Consider the following 16,717-nt stretch of genomic DNA (forward strand, 5'->3'; position numbering starts at 1 on the left):
TATATCACAAAACAGTACATGAACTGTAACCTTATATACAAGTGTACTCCTGATTTCACTTCTCTACGTCTAAATTGAGTCTAACACATCAATAATAGAGACAGTGTCATTAGAGTATAACTGATTACACCAAAAGACTAAAAGTAAAATGCAGCTTAGTTTAACTTTCTGCACATTGTTCTCTATGCTCTCAAAACATCTTGAATTCCTTTCTTTCCAAACATCCCACCAAATAGCCTCCGGGATAATTCTCCATCTACCTCTGTCCTTAGCATGTACACCTGCTTCCTCCCAGCATAGTAATGCCTCAGCCGCCTTCTTGGGCATTGTCCAGGAGATGCCTTTGAGGCTTAGGAATATCTTCCACAGATGATGGGTGTACTTGCAATGTAAAATTAGATGGTTAACAGTCTCAGATGTTTCACCACATAGGAAACAGCTGGAACACAAGGTTCTCCCCCTCTTCATAACATTGTCCTGTGTAAGGACTGCTTCCTTAGCCATTGACCAGACAAACAAGGAGACTTTTTGAGGGATTCTGCTCTTCCATATTTACTTCCAAGGCCAACTTGAGCACTGTTGATCTGTCTGATCCATCAACTTGTAGGATTTGTTGACTTTGAACACTCCCTTGTCATCTCCTGTCCACCACAATTTATCCTCTCCTGGCTGTAGTCCAGTGAAAGTGTTCACAGTGTTTAAAAATTCAGCAACTCTCACTATTTCCCAATCATTAAGGTTTCTTCTAAAAGTGAAATTCCATCCTTGTGGTGACCATAGATCTGCTATAGTGCTTTGTTGAAACATGATTAGGTTGTAGATGTCTGGAAAGAGATCTTCCATGTTGCCTTTCTCATGCCAAATGTCCTTCCAAAATCTGGTCTTACTCACATCCATTACTTTTGCCTTTGAGTTACTTTTAACTTCATTCCACAAGCTTCTAATGGACCTCCAGAGGCTAACACCACAAGGAGTGGTTACTTCTTTAGTTATCCAGTTGTCCTCTTCTTCATATTTAGCTCCAATTACTTTCATCCATAGCATCTGGTTGTTGTTTGCATACTTCCACAACCACTTCATACTCAGAGCCTTGCTTTGCAATTTCAAATTCTTTATTCCTAGACCTCCATTTTCCTTGCTTGTCATGACTTCTTCCCATTTAACCAAATGAAAACTTTTCTTTTCTTTGTTGCCTTGCCACAAAAAATTCCTCCTGATACGATCCAACCTCTTAATGACCCCTGGTGGGATAGGAAACAGGGACATCATATAGGTTGGCAAAGCATCAAGTACTGAGTTAATAAGGGTCAGTCTACCCCCCTTTGATAAGTACTGAGACTTCCACTTGGCCAATTTCTTCTCACACTTCTCAATCACACTATTCCATGTCTATGGACTTGGATTTGGCCCCCAAAGGCATTCCCAAGTATATAGTAGGCAGAACTCCTATTTCACCACCCAGAATTAATGTTAAACAACTCATGTTGTTTACTTCATTTATAGGATACATCATACTCTTCCTCCAATTGATATGCAAACCAGAAATACCTTCAAATAAGACCAGAATCACTCTTAGATACTTCAGTTGTTCTTCCTCAGCATCACAGAAAATCAAGGTATCATCTGCATATTGCAAGTGTGTGACTTCTAGTCTCTCAGTACCTTCTCTGGCCGCATCAAAACCCCTTAACCATCCTCTCAAGTTAGCATCTTTTATCATGTTGTTTAAACCCTCCATAGTGATCAGGAACAAAAAAGGTGACAAGGGATCCTCTTGTCTGAGACCTCTTTGGGTTTGAAAGAAACCTGCAGGGTTACCATTGATGAGTACTGAGAATCTTTCAACCATTTCTACCCAAAACCTATCAGATTCAACATCTTCATTAAGTTTTTCCAGTTAACATGGTCATAAGCTTTCTCTATATCCAACTTACATAGGACACCTGGCTTCTTTTGGTTATTTCTGGAGTCAACTGCTTCATTTGCAATCAAAACTCCATCCATTATCTGTCTCCCTTTAACAAAAGCCATTTGTTGTGAGTCTACCAACTTGTCCACCACCCTTTTCAGCCTCTCAGCAAGAACTTTGGAGATAAATTTGTAGATGCTACCAATTAGACTAATTGGCCTGAAGTCCCGCAACTCCTTGGCACCTTTCTTTTTGGGTATAAGAGCTATAAAAGTTGCATTGAAACTCTTCTCAAAAACTTCATGCTCATAGAAGTTTTGAAAGGTATCCATGATGTCTTGCTTTACCACATCCCAACATTTAATAAAAAAAACCCATAGTAAAACCATCTGGACCTGCTGCTTTGTCAACAGCACACAACTTCAGACATCTCAGCACCTCACTTTCCTCAAAGTTGCTTTGTAGAGCTTGATTATCTTCTTCTGTTAGGACAGGGCATTGTACATTTATGTACTCAGGCTTCCACTGAGATGATTCCTTATACAACCTTTTATAATATTCAACAATTTCCCCTTTAATTCTGCTTGGCTCTTGATTCAGTTCTCCATGTATCATAAGCTAATCAATGTTGTTGTATCTCCTATGTCCATTTGCTTTCTTGTGAAAGAATTTGGTATTCTTATCACCTTCATTCAGCCATAGAGCCCTTGATTTTTGTCTCCAGGAGATCTCCTCCTTTTTTATCAACTCTTCATATTTCAACATCAATTCAGATTTTTTGGCAGACTCCTCATTAATTAGTAAGGATTCTGTCTTCCCTCTCAGCTTCTAGATCAGCCAACTGTTCAAGCAATTTCTTCCTCTGTATACCCAAATTTCCTTCTTCCCCATTCCTCCATTCTTTAAGTTTAGTCTTCAGAGCTTTTAGTTTGCAAGCCAATCAATAATCAAGTTTCCCTGTGAAGTTGAAAGAAGACCACCATTCTCTGACTCTATCAATGAAGCCCTCAGATTCAAACCACCAATTTTCGAATTTGAAGGAACTTTTGTTCCTTTCCCAAGACTCCCCTAGTAAGGCTATAGGTATATGATCTGAAATCAACCTTTGAAGTGGAATCTGTTTCAAATTTTGGAACTTGTCATCCCATTCCTCTGAAATTAGGATCCTGTCAATCCTGGAGGCTGCTTCATGTTGGTCCCCTTTGAACCAAGTATATGTGACATCCTCAAGTTGCAAGTCAACTAGTTTCATGTCTTCAATGAAAATCAGAGAATTCCTTCATACCCCTTGTTCTTACGGTACAATTCTTCTTCTCAGATATGTATCTTGTTACATTAAAATCACCACAAATAGCCCATGGTCCTTCCATTAGTCCTCTGACTTAACTCACCTCTTCCCACACTATTCTTCTTTCCTTGTAACAGTTTGGGGCATACACTCCTGTGATGTGGCATTTAAAATCTTGGAGTTGAGATTCAAATTTACATGTGATGGAGTATGCCCCTATTTCTAAGATTTCCCCCTTCCAAGCTCTCTCATCCCACATCATCAAGACCCCCCCTCTTGTCCCACTGGATTCCAGATATGCTTGTCTGATCCACCTTTCTCCCCAGACCTGCTTGGCCAAATCTACGACATTGCCTTCCAGTTTTGTTTCTTGAAGGCATATAATGTCTGCCTTCCACCCCCATATCATGCTATTTACTAGCCTCCTCTTTTCTAAATTATTAAGTCCCCTAACATTCCAAGATACTAGTTTAAAATTCATCAAGTACTAGCACTTGCACTCCTCCCCTTTCCTCTGTTCCCTGTACTTTTAAATTTGACATCAAAACATACCAAGTTATTTAATTCTTGTACACCTTTAGTGTTAGTTTTTTTAATTTCACTGCACGGTTCCAGTTTTCTTGCTTGTCTGCAACTGTCTATTTGCATTAGAAGTTCTGTGGCTTCCTCTTCATGACCTTGGAAATCAATCCCAAAAATTTTCCCCAATTTAATGAGATTTTGCTGCACCCAATTGGATGCTTCTTTTTCCTTGCCCTGAGTTATGAGTTGTTGCTGCACCATTAGAGGCTCTACATCATCAACCTCCCAGTTGACTAACTCTGTTTCAGAATTTTGAGTAGTAACCCCACTGTTGATTCGATCATCCCCACCCACGTCAAAATTCTTTTCCAGTTGACTATCAGCCTCTTCTCCCACTATCTGCGACTCCTTTTCCCCATTAACTCAATTGATTTCTCCGTTACCGTCGCGTGCGAACTTCTCTTCTAGGGTAACTGAGAATTGTCGTTCATGGCCACTTGAACTGTTATGTCTTCGATAAAGTCAAAGGTGCTCTGGACTACCGTTCCTCTTGAAAATTATTAGCAATTACCAGGCCTGCCACATCTGGCCCTTCAATCTGTAACTTGGCATTAGGCCCAATTCCACCTCCAGAGTCTCATTTAAAAGACTCACGTGCCCCTCACATGCTTTAGATTTAACTTTCTCTTACGTTGTCACCTGCTGAGAGAGTAGCAAATCCCTAGTTTGATGGGATCTCCTTGCATCATCACCAACGACCTCCTCTAAAATCCCTTGGGTAAACTTCTGGACTGGATAATAGGTTTCATCTTCCCCCTTGTCATTTTCCGGCGAGGATTCAAATCTTGGCAAGCATTCCGGCTAGATTGGAAGATGAAATTAAGTGTCGTTGCACGACACCTCCACCTCTCTTGGAATACTGCTACTGTCGTTAGCTACCAGGATCCTAGCCCACTTCATATGATTTTTTAGCTCTGTTTCCTCTTCTGTAGCCAACCAGCCTCCACAGATTTCTCCTATCTCTTGAAAAACCTTCTTTGACCAAAGATGTAGGGGGATCCCCACAACCCTAATCCATGTTTCTTTAACAAGTGCATATTTAGGAGTACAACCTGTTGTTGGTTTCCACCATTCCAGATTAAAATTACAAGACTTCCAACGCCACGGCTCATTAATGGTTTGTTCTGCCATGTTTCTGTTTGGGAACTCAAACAAAAACTTCTCATCATTCAGTTCGTAAATGTTGATTCCAAAGGCTTTCTTCCAATTAGTTGATGACCAACTTCTTATGTCTGCTAAAGTTGTCCTCTCCTTGGGCTTCTCACTGCAATACCCAACTAAGCATCTAGATAACAGATCACCCTCCTGGGTACTTATTTTATCTAGAACTTCCACCTTACCCATAATGCTTTAGACCTCTGCACTGCGTAGGTTCCTGGATTGCCATTTACTATCACGTATAGCATTAGCATATGGATAATCAGCAACCACCCTTGTACCGGGTATTTTCTCCTTTCCCTTCTTGCATTTAATGAATCTGTCAATCTTCAATGCAACATCCAACCACCCCGCATTCGATGCCAACTCAGGAATAATTAGGCATGACCTTCCCCCTCTATATACTGTTATGATGCTTATGAACCTCCCATGTATATTATGTTTTCTCGTGCAAAAATGCACTGCCTCTTGCTCAGCTAGTTTCCACCTACTTGTCTCCTTCTTTTTCTCTTTGGATGCTTCTCTTAGACAGAGACAGATCCATTCCAACACCTTTCTACTCATGGACGATCTGCGCATCATCTTTCTGCTTATCTCTACCCATTCGTACCATTCAGCTTTCTCAGTTTCCCATCTGGTGATATCAAAAGACTTGAAACCAGCATTGAAATAGATTTGATTCTCCTCCATCCTACTAGTGGGTGATTTATAAATAATCACAGTGGGTGATTATTGTTGGCTATTTAAAAAAAAAAAGTCTGATTCTGGTGGAGGATGCCGGAAAAGATGGGTTCCTCTCTCCTAAGAAGTAGGAGAGAGAACAAGCATTAGGAACTGTGTCTGGGAAATCTTTTTATGGAAAAAGGTTAGGAAATTAGTTTGTTGATAATAATAGGTCTTAAAAAAAAATTCTGCTTATAAAATGGAGCAAGAAAAAACGTTAGTCATTCATCCTCTTATCTGGGATATCTGCCACTTTGTTTTTAAGGAAGTAAGAATATTTGCCACTTCTGAGATCTACAATGGAACTTGGGATTTCTTTGCTTTGTAGCAGTCATATAGGATTTTCATCCGTTTCCTTCAGATATACCAAGGTTTTTATAAGAATTGAATGCATAAAAACTACTGTACTTCCTACTGCATCACCACATTAATGTAGGAAAGAATTAATAAGAAAAAGCAATCAGAATAACAATGTTAAGGGAGCACAGCTCAACTGTAATGCAGAGTGCAAGACACAATGGAAGCTCACAAAATATTTAAAATGCATAGTGTCTTTCACAAGTGATCAACAGTGTGGGTGAAAACACATCATATTGGACATGGAACTAGTTGTGGAAATCAAAGCCACTTTACAATTTTTTTTAATGTGATTGGCTGCTCATAAAGCTTGCCTCACTCATAGCAATCTGCTGAGAAGGGGAATGACAATCTCAAGAAGGTGCTTTATGTGTAAATAAAGAGGTGGAAAGCTGCAGCCACCTCTTTCTGGCATTGTCCAGTGACCCACCAGAGCTGACCATTATTCTACAACTTATTCAAGGTACAATTTGTTATGTCATACTCATTCAAAGTGCTAAACTGCTGGGGACTCGAGGAAATCAGTAAGCTATTGAATAAGATTTGGATTTATAGTGCTTGCTTGTATATTTTGGGTTATAAGGAAGGAAATGGATGGCAGATATTTTGAAGGAAAAATAGATAATGTACAGAAGCTCAAATACAAATGTTTGTGGTTGTTGGCTTTTTTCCTTGGTGAGGGATGAACTGATGCGGCATATTCAAGGGGAGGTACCATATTATTTGCCGATGACATAATATTGATTGACGATGCACGGAACGGAGCTTACGATAAGCTTGAGATTTGGAGATGGACCCCGGAGTCTAAAGGGTTTAGGTTGCAGGACTAAGATATAGTACTTACAGGGTACAAGTTTAGTGACGCAACTCATGAAGTGGATGTAGAAGTGACGATTGGTAAACAGGTTATCTCCAAGAGAGGAAGTTCCAAGTAGTTTGGGTCAGTAATCCTGAGTAATAATGAGAACAGTGAGGATGTTACACACAGTATTGGAGTGAGGCAGATGAAATGGACGCTTGCACCCGATGTCTTGGTGATAAGAATGTGTCACCAAGACTTAAGGTAAGTTCTATAAAGTGGTGGTTAGACCAGTATATTGTTTTTGGCAGAGTATTGGTTGGTCAAAAACCTGCACATTTAGATAGATGTGTGGGCATACTAAGAATGATAAAGTTAGGAAAGAGGATATTTTGGATAAGGTGGGTGTGGCCCCCGTGGTGGACAAGATGAAGGAAGCGAGACTTCTATTATTGTGCAGTAAGATGCATCAACAATCTACCTCTAAATGAGAAGATATACTTAAGTCATCCAATCAAAATATTAACCTTTAAAACTCTGGTGCTTTTCTTGGTTGGTTGCACAAGGTGCATGTCAGTAGGTATTTAACATAACAGTAGGTATTTGCTTTGCGGACAACAAACAGAGGATGTCAATCATCTATTTCTTCATTGTACCTTCACTTTGCAGATATGGAACTTCTTTCTAAACATTATAGGGGTTAAATGGACTATGCCAAGGACAACGAAAGAATTATTAGAGGGCTAGAACCTGCAAGGTCTGAGAGCGAGAAAGGCAAATATGAACACTTGGAATACCATCCCTTTATTCATCTGGCAGACTCTTTGGAAAGAAAGTAACAGTAGAATTTTTAAAAGAAAATCAGAATCTCTAATTAGCATGAAGTACAGATGTATATCTTCTCTTCTTTTTTTTGGCGAGACATGGCCCATGCAAATGACATTGAGGATATGGTTGACTTTCTCAGCTCATAACACATGTCGTAATGCAGCCCTTGTCAATTTTTACAGCAGTTACTTGTTGCTAAATCAATATACTTACTTGAACAATCAAAAAACATGCAGGGAAGAAAATAAGCAAGTCATACAGCATGTGGAAGGTGCTCCAAACTCGAGAACATACAAAAATCACATGTTTCTGCCCTTAAGACTGTCAGAGAAATAACCAATCAGTAGGAGGTTCAGAAAACTACATTACCTAGATTATGCTGCAGAAGGGACTGACACCGATGTTCCCTTCTGTCGAAAATCAGATGAAGCTTTTTTGCTTTGCAGCAGTCTGCCAACTCAAGTAGGTCGTACAAAAGGAAATCAGTTTTTCCATACAACTCCAAAAGTTCACATATTTTTGTGTAATCCATGCACGGTAAGTCTTTTGTCATCTCTTCACTGACTAATGACACACTTCGAAGTGATTGAATACCCAATCTGTCCGCAAGATTCTGGCTTATAGATGGATGAACAAGACGCTTTCCACCAACGGTATTGCTCTCCATCCAAGGAGCATCGTTATAAACAAGATTCCCAGCACTCATAAGAACTCCAGAAGAATCAGGAAGTAATAAAGGAGTACTAGAAGACTCAAACATTAAGCTATCCATGTTGCAATCTGCAATTGCTTCTAGCACATGATTGACAAAACTCAGTTGATCGGCAGAAAGGGGGAATCCTTTCACATCATTTTGCAACCTTTGTAAAACATGGAAGTAATCAAAAACATCAAAACTGAGTCTAACGCCCAACTCCACAAGCAAATCTCTGAATTCCGTTAACTCAGACGGTACAACATACAAGTAGGGGCTGAATTTCACAGGAGAGTCAAAAGCAAGTACAGCAGGAGAAACAAAATCATCTCCTATCCAAACCCACCGAGCACCATCTAAGGTAGACTTGAGAATCTCGAAGTCGTTCATACCAATAAATTCTTGCAACTGCGAATAAATTAAGAGCACCTGCTTCTGCAAAACTGAATCCAGATTAGGTGCTACATCTGAGCTTTCATTTGCCTCCACATAGAATTTAGGTAGTCCAAGCAATTGTTCAGACAGAGTCTCTATACTTGCGCGATCCATCCAACCAAGTTTATGTTGCAGATGCTCGGAACATTCACCATCCAGGATATGCATCTTAGATGAAACCATCCACATCTGTGACTTGGGCCGAACATTAATTGGCATTGCAATTTTTCTACCTGAGGCTAACCACGGCAATCCTCTGATAGGCGGTTCTACAAGTACAGGACACCAACTGATGGATCTCAGTGCTGACCAAAATTCTTCTCCAGTCATATCATCAATCCAGTTGCTGAGAAATGAAATAATTCCTGACAGGTTGTCAGTAACATCAACAGCTCCTTCAATGCAAACATTAAGACATGACCCCTCAGAAGTTTCATATCCAGTACTGGAGTCCCTGTCCAGTGCTGAGAGCTTTGACACCACAGTGTCTAACAAGTGAAGCAACCTGCTACCATTTTTCACCGCTTCTAACTCTTCGGAATTATGCAACAATGCCACAGATGTGGCACAATCAAGCAAACTAGTAAAGCTTAAAGATTGCCGAAGCCCAAGGTTAACCAGAATCTCAAGAAACTCCGGACTAGAGAACTTTTCACATGGAAAGAAGGCACCTCCATGCAACAACATTTTCAGTTCTGGGATACGAGGATCATAAAGCCTGCAGAAACAATACAGAGATTCCACAATCATACATGTAAGAACATACTCCACATGTTATAGATAAATATATATATATGTGTACACACATACACACATGAGAGTGTATTGTATGTAGATCACATAGATACACCATACAAAATATATACGGTTAAAACTTTGAAGTAAAGGTCGAATAGGAGAAAGACTGTGTGTTGGCCCTGAAAATGTCAAGCTTACGCTGATTTTACTAGAGCTACGTTTTTTAGCATGTTGATTTTGAAAAAGAAAAACTGATGTAGCAAAACCAAAAAGGACTGAGCATGTACCAATAATTTTATATTAAATATAACTTCAATACTGCTACCGATTATCACTTCTGCTAAAGAAATGGATCTTGGGCCCAACTCAAACTCAAAAGCTAGCTCATGAGGGGAGAAATGTCCAGGACCATATAGGAGACCACCCTCCCATTAACCACCATTGTGGGACTCCTTCACACCCTCCCTCATGCCCGGGGCTTCAGATCTGGTGCATGAACAACATTTTAAAAAAATGGATCTTGGGTCTAACTAAACTCCAAAAGCTTAGCTCAAGAGAAGAGGATTGCCCAAGACCATATAAGTAGACCTCCCATCTCATTAACCATCGATCTGGGACTTCTTCACACTTCTCATAAGAAAATGACTCCTCATTCAGTTTATATTTGTGAAATATGATCTACAACCTAGCCCGGGGAAATAAATGTTTTACCCATAGTGTACTTCCTGCATCATTTGGTGACCCATTAGAAAAAATATACCGATAACTTCATCTTTTACATTGTTTTACAATTGGTAGCATTATACTTATGCATAACTTCTAACCAGAACTAATTTTACTGAGTGAAAAAAACAACTATTTGAGATCATCAAGGATTAAGTCATTCACGCATGACATAAGCTAGTTTAGTGAATGGATAAATAAACACACCTGATAGGCTCTTTCCAGGAACCATCACAAGTTAAAACAAAAGAAGCTTTGGAGATTGCTTCTTTGAAGGAGTCATCCTCTTCCATCAAATATTTGATATCTTGTAAGATGGATGAGAGTAATCCATCTTGAGAAATAAACTCAGGCATGTGAGTGATTACATAATGTTTGATGAAGTCCGCCTTTGTAGGTTCTGCAACTTCTAAGTATTTATTCAAAATGATCCTTTCCTTCTCTGATTCGATTCTCAAGAAATCATCATTCAATAGATCTTCATGTACACCATTTGGTTTTAGCCATTTAGCTGGCCTACTCAAAGATACCATTTTTCTGCTCTTGAATGATTCAAACATAGGAATCTCTTTGATGATAACCATCTGACTGCTATTCAGAGAATCTTCACAGAACCACTTGGACTGGAGAATATAGCTCCTAAGTTCATGCATTTCTCCTTCCAATGCATTACTAAAGAGTCCCTCAATCTTTTCTATCTTCACAGCGGCTGCCAACAATGCATTTAATATACCACTTGCCGTGGGAGGCTGGACATAACGCATTAATTGGGGATGGTCTATTGGGAGGTCGCGCGTCAATATCAGGCATCCAACACGCAGCAGAAGTGATGACATATTTTCACTCCATCCACCATCTTTGATCACATTGGAATTTTCCACTAGCTGCAGGAGACAATTGTTTAAAACAGGCAAAATAGGCCACTTCGAAAACAAAGAGAGATCATCACAAGAAGACTTGAGATAGCTCCACAGCAGTCTCATCCATTCCAAGTCAGGATGTCCTTGACAACCAGGGACCCAATTCACCTGTTTAGCCAGCTGCCAGTCTGCTGGGAGTAATTGCACAAAAAGTCTCTCAAGCAAAGGGCAAGTCAAGAAAGTAATGTTAAAATCTTCACTTTGGGCTACTTCCCATAACTTGTCATAGAGAAAAGCAGAGATCCCAGCATCTACAAGTTGGTGGGGAAGAGAATCCTTAAGAAGACCATATCCGTCACCTTGAACAATATAAATTGGATCACCCTCCCCCCTCTTCTGAAACTTTGTAAATAAACCATTGGAAAGAGGTATCAAGGATAAGCCAAAGTAAGTGCTAGATTGAACTGGAGTTCTTAGATCAAGCAAGCAGTATTCTAGGGTTAAGATCATAGCATTTCTATCTCTAAATTCACGACTCCTCCTAATTAAAAGAGTACGGAGCAGTTGAGGTGTAAGAAAATGCACTCCCGGGCATATCTCCTTAAATTTTTCGACAAGAGCCTCAGGGATGGTTGCCAATGGCAAACCAGCATCTGATAATGCATCCACAAGTTCCCGTGCCTTGTCAAAAGCGAAATCTGGAAAAATTGCTTGCTTCGTTGAGATCCATTGTCCACCCCTAGCTTTTGTATACAATACTCTAAGACTGGAATCTGAGATGAAGTTATAGAGTTTCCGCACCACTGACGCCCATGGTTCATATCCCATCTTGATTGGCCAAAAGGAAAAGAATGAATCACATGGGCCAATTTCTGAAGCAACTTTCTCAAGTAAATAACCATAAGCTGGAGCAACAACATCTTCAAGTAGGTACATATTCCACTCAGAGCGTTTCTTCCCACCCCCTGCCATGTCATTACCAAACCATATATCTCTTCGGTTAGATGATAACTCAAAATATGCATTGACATGCACAGGAAGCCCAGTAATCACTGGCAGTGGCAAAAAACAGAAGGCACGACCCTCAAAATTCTCGATAGAACCAGCCGATGCCACTGGGAAGTCTAGCAATTTTGGAGCAATGAGATCAGATTTCTCAAAACCATCATCCAAATCGCTTTCAATTTTCATTGTGTGTAAACAAGTAGCAACACATGCCCAAGGAATGGATTTGTGGTACTTATTATCAAGGTTGTCATGGTTATTCTTACCTCGAATGAATCCTAAGCACTCACTAGTTAACCACAAATGTGCACGACCACCAGAAGTGCTCTTCTCAGACAACATAATCTTATGACACTTCCATGGCAAGTCTATATTCACAGACTTACATAATTGGTTAAGGAACTGAACTTTATTAGTTTTGTCATGCTGCTTCCCGTACATAAGACTGAAGACCTGATGATTTGGATTACTTTCATCCTCGGGATCACCTACATTTTGCTTGTCAACACAATGTAGCACTTGCATTTCACTGTTAGCACCTTCTTTGACAAAAATCGAAATACTTTTCACATTCCGCAGGAAAAGCAACGTCTCAGAGACAACCTCTGAAAAGGAATGAAATAGAGCTAGGACATCATCGGGTGTGTACCCTTCTTTCTTTATTTGGCTTTTAGAAGCAACATTTGTACTCCTAAGGGGGAAACGGAAGAGGGTACCTGGGAAAGAATGTTGTAGATCACACCCAAAATGCAGAAATGGAGAAAATTGATCAGGAAACTGTTCTAATATTCTTCTCCCAGCGAATTTGATCCGTAGTCCAGGATGCGAAGGAGATATACCAGGTAAATTGCAGGCATGTGGGTCAAACATAACAATATTTTCTCCCGAAACAAAAGTTGGAATATCCGTGAAGTGATAAACACAATTAAAGCCCAGCCCAAATCTTCCAATGGCAAATGGTTTCTCTAGTTTGGTCTCTTGACCTATACGAGAGATTGCATACAAATCTTGGGGAGTAAAAACAGAGTCGTTGAAACAGTACAAAGCAGGTCCCTGCCAATCCGCCATTTCAGGAGAGAGAACAGATGAAGTCCCATATTGAGTTTTATCCAATAAAAAAATCACCTTAGAAGCATTAGCATCCTCTGCATTTTGTACCAGCTCAAACAGAGTCCCAGGTCCATCTGCATACATTTCAAGTATATGTTTAAGCCTGGTTGTTAATGCCTCATGCTGCCCAAATGCTTCAGCAGCACCAGACAAGCTCAGGTTCATGGAATCAGAACTTTCTGCAAGCAACATCCTTCGAAGAGAGCGTACTCCAAGTTTCTCAGCGACATCATTAGAAATGTTCCCATGCACAAATCTATGGACAGTTTGACTTGCATTAAAAGCCATATTAGATGAACTACCGAATGAGGAACTGGGATCTTCTGAATCAAGCAACCAGGGAGCATCATTGAACACCAAATCCGTAGCAAAAAGCAATCTACATGACACATCAGGTAGGTAGATCTTAACTGGATCTTCAGAAAACTGAACTTCAGAAAGATGTTGTGCAATTAATATAGCAGCCCTGATTTCCTGAGTATCCAAAGGAAGGGAACCTTTCTTTATTGCCATTCGACTTAATATATTAGCATAATCATTAGGACACAAGAACTCTCGGATGCCCAGCTCCACAAATAGTTCTTTGAAAACTGCCAAATCCACAGGTATAACACGCATATAAGGAGCCAAGTGTAGAGGACCATTGAGGACAACCTCATCAGTAGTAGCAAATCCATCTCCAACCCAAATCCAGCGACAGCCCTCTAAAACAGCTTTGACAATGTCAATTTCATCTGAAGCAAGCATGTTCATCAATATAGAATATATCCTTGGCATTGCTAAGGCTAATTCCTTCCTTAGCATTGGATCAGTAACAATTTCACTATTTTTCCCAAGCTCAAGAAGCTGTGCAGCAATTACACTTCCTGCAGGTGGAGAAGACCAACCTAATTGATTAGATAAAGCTGAATAAGAACATTCTCCATCCAGTATGCGCATGCTTGCAGAGACCAGCCACAAGTCAGAGTATAATCTCACAAGTTTAGGAGGAGCAACCACGGATGAGACAGCAGGCCATGGTAAAGATTGATACGGCGAAGAAACTAGAACCGGGCACCAGCATACTAACCGAAGATCACTCCAGAACTTCTCTAAGTCAGATTTAACATGACGAGGTTTAAATGCATTTGTAGCTCTTGAGAACATTCTATTCATGGTTCCATGATCATCCTTGGTTGGATCAGGTAACCACTTTGATGCATTCACTTCCAAATATGAAAGAAGCACTTCACCTCTAGAATGGGCAGTTTCTGGATCGGTATGCATCAATTTTTCCACCCTTCGAGCACTTTGTATCACTGTCTCAGTGGACACAGTTGTCCTGAGACCCAAACCTTGTAATATGTCTAAAATACCAAATTCCTGGAAAGCACCATAAGGAAAACTATCACAATCTTCCAATAAAGCATATAATTCCTCATTTCTAGGATCATACATCACCGAAGGACTTCTCATGGAGCCATTAGACGTAGGGATGAAGTCCAAGTTTCTCAGATTTTCTTTAAAATGTGCATCCTCAACACAAAGATGAGGTAGCTCTCTCAAAATCATAATCATGATGTTGTCACGAAGGTCAGGGTCCAGCAAATTGACCCTATTTAAGACGTGCTTCTTGTAGAAGTCAGCCTTTCTCATTCGTTCAATACCAAGATATCTATTTAGCACCTCTTCTTCAGTATTTGAAGAACTAATAATGAACTCAGCAGAAAGGAGAGATGCAGAACAATCCGAAGGTGGCAAGTATTTTTGAGGGTTTACTAAATCAGAGAACTTAACACTTTCAGAGTGCTCTACACCATAAACTCGATAAACAGGCAACCTTTTGCAATTGCATAAGTTGGACACATCCATACAATTGCCAATATACCACCTCGGGTCCAGAAGAAATCCACGAAGCTCATCTCTTTCTTCCACTACCAGATGTTCAAGAAAATCTTCCGTTCTCTCACTAGAAGAGACAACATCAAAGATAGACTGCAGAACACCACCACCATCAGCATCACAGACATAATTAGGTAAGTCTGGATGTTGAATATCATGACAGCGATCTAGTATCTTGCATCCTATGTGAATCAGAACATGTTGCATTTTATCAGACAAGTTTTCTGCATTCAGCAATTTTAAGTGCCTAGACGGTCTATACAAATGCCCCGAAGTCGATGGTAAGATAGGCCAATCACCAAAGAAACTTAACTCTGCACATTTATCTCTGAGATAACGCCAGAAGAGCGCAAACCATGACACTGTTGGAGTAGAACATGACCCAGGGTCCCAAAGAACTTTAGTTTTATATTTCCATTCAGCAGGGAAAAATTTGGGCATTACTTGAAGGAGCTTGGGAACACTGAAAAAACAAAGGTTGGCACCAGATGCCTTCGCAACAGCTGTCAGTCGGTCCAATAAATTGCAAGGGATTTTCCTGTCGATTACTCTATCAGAAAGGTTATGAAGAAGTGTGTATTCCAAATCGCTGCATATAAAATAAGAGATTCCATTTGTTGGTTCAGACATCAAACCAAAGTCCCCATTTGCTAAAGGAAGTAAAGGCAAACCAAATGTATGAATGCCAACATCTGTATCAACAAGGTCCTCAAGGCAATACTCCAACAGCATAAGCCTGTAAGATCTGTCTATTGCACTAGCAAACTTGCTTTCCCTAAGATAATGACGAACTGAATCCGGTGTAACTATTTTCCATTTAATACCAGTAACACAAGTCACAAGCATATTAAATAATCCATTTGGCAAACAAACAACAGGCATGCCTAGCTGGACGAGTGCATCATCAAGCTCTTTGCTTTTTGACAACTTGCTATCATGAAGAAAAGCTTCTCTTGCTGAAACCCAGTTTCCGCCGTTGACATTGGAGTAGAAAACAGGGAAATCAATGATGTTCTGGTAGATCTGTTCAACTAAAATATTCCATGGCTCTTCAAATGAACCAGTCGGCCATAAAGAATAGTAAGTCTCAGTAGGACCGAGCATCTGTTGCACACCCAGCAGTAATTGAGCATAACTAGGAGCTACAACATCTTCTAAGAGAAGCCTGTTCCAGAGCGAACGAATTCTTCCAGATCTGTCCATATCAGATCCATACCAAATGCCTCGACGATTCGAGGAAACCTCAAAGAATCCATTAATTTGTGCACTTAATCCAGTTTTGACAGGTAAAGGCAAGAAACAGAATGCCTGACCTTGCTTAAGTACATCATCCTGAAAAATGAAAAATAAACAATGACAGATATATCAGATGAGTAAGCACTGAAACTAACTAATAGAGAAGCCCTCCTTTCAATTAAATAATTCTTGATGGAAGAAGGAGGGGAGGGGGGTCAGAAAGGAAGCACAGAAGTCCAGAGTCCCCTTAAATTCTGAAGCCAACACATGAATTTCAAGTGAGACGTGGTAAAGTTATTATTTCAAGTGATATTCAACAGGTATATACAACTCGTAAAATCTGGTTATATAAAAGAAGCCAACAAGTAGAAAAAAAGGGAACAGCTAATTC

General features: G+C 40.0%; 2 protein-coding genes across 3 annotated transcripts in view; one reads left to right on the forward strand and one right to left on the reverse strand.

The window, feature by feature from the left end:
• Positions 1–16,717, forward strand: part of LOC125846589 (uncharacterized) — a 656,804-nt gene that overhangs the window by 237,795 nt on the left and 402,292 nt on the right. Inside the window, exon 1 of one of the 2 annotated variants that reach the window (XM_049526119.1) lies at positions 14,725–14,735. The exons of the other annotated variant lie outside the window; for it this stretch is intronic. The gene's annotated coding sequence lies outside the window, so the exon portion shown is untranslated. Of the gene's footprint in view, positions 1–14,724; positions 14,736–16,717 lie in introns of those variants that run through there. 2 annotated transcript variants of the gene reach the window in all.
• Positions 1–16,717, reverse strand: part of LOC125846584 (uncharacterized) — a 48,184-nt gene that overhangs the window by 25,088 nt on the left and 6,379 nt on the right. Inside the window, exons 3-4 of the mRNA XM_049526109.1 lie at positions 10,442–16,422; positions 8,014–9,491 (exon numbers count right to left, since the gene is read on the reverse strand). Coding sequence (XP_049382066.1) covers positions 8,014–9,491; positions 10,442–16,422 — 7,459 coding nt within the window. The remainder of the gene's footprint in view (positions 1–8,013; positions 9,492–10,441; positions 16,423–16,717) is intronic.

This window comes from Solanum stenotomum, chromosome 12, assembly GCF_019186545.1.
Source record: "Solanum stenotomum isolate F172 chromosome 12, ASM1918654v1, whole genome shotgun sequence".
Lineage (NCBI taxonomy): Eukaryota > Viridiplantae > Streptophyta > Magnoliopsida > Solanales > Solanaceae > Solanum > Solanum stenotomum.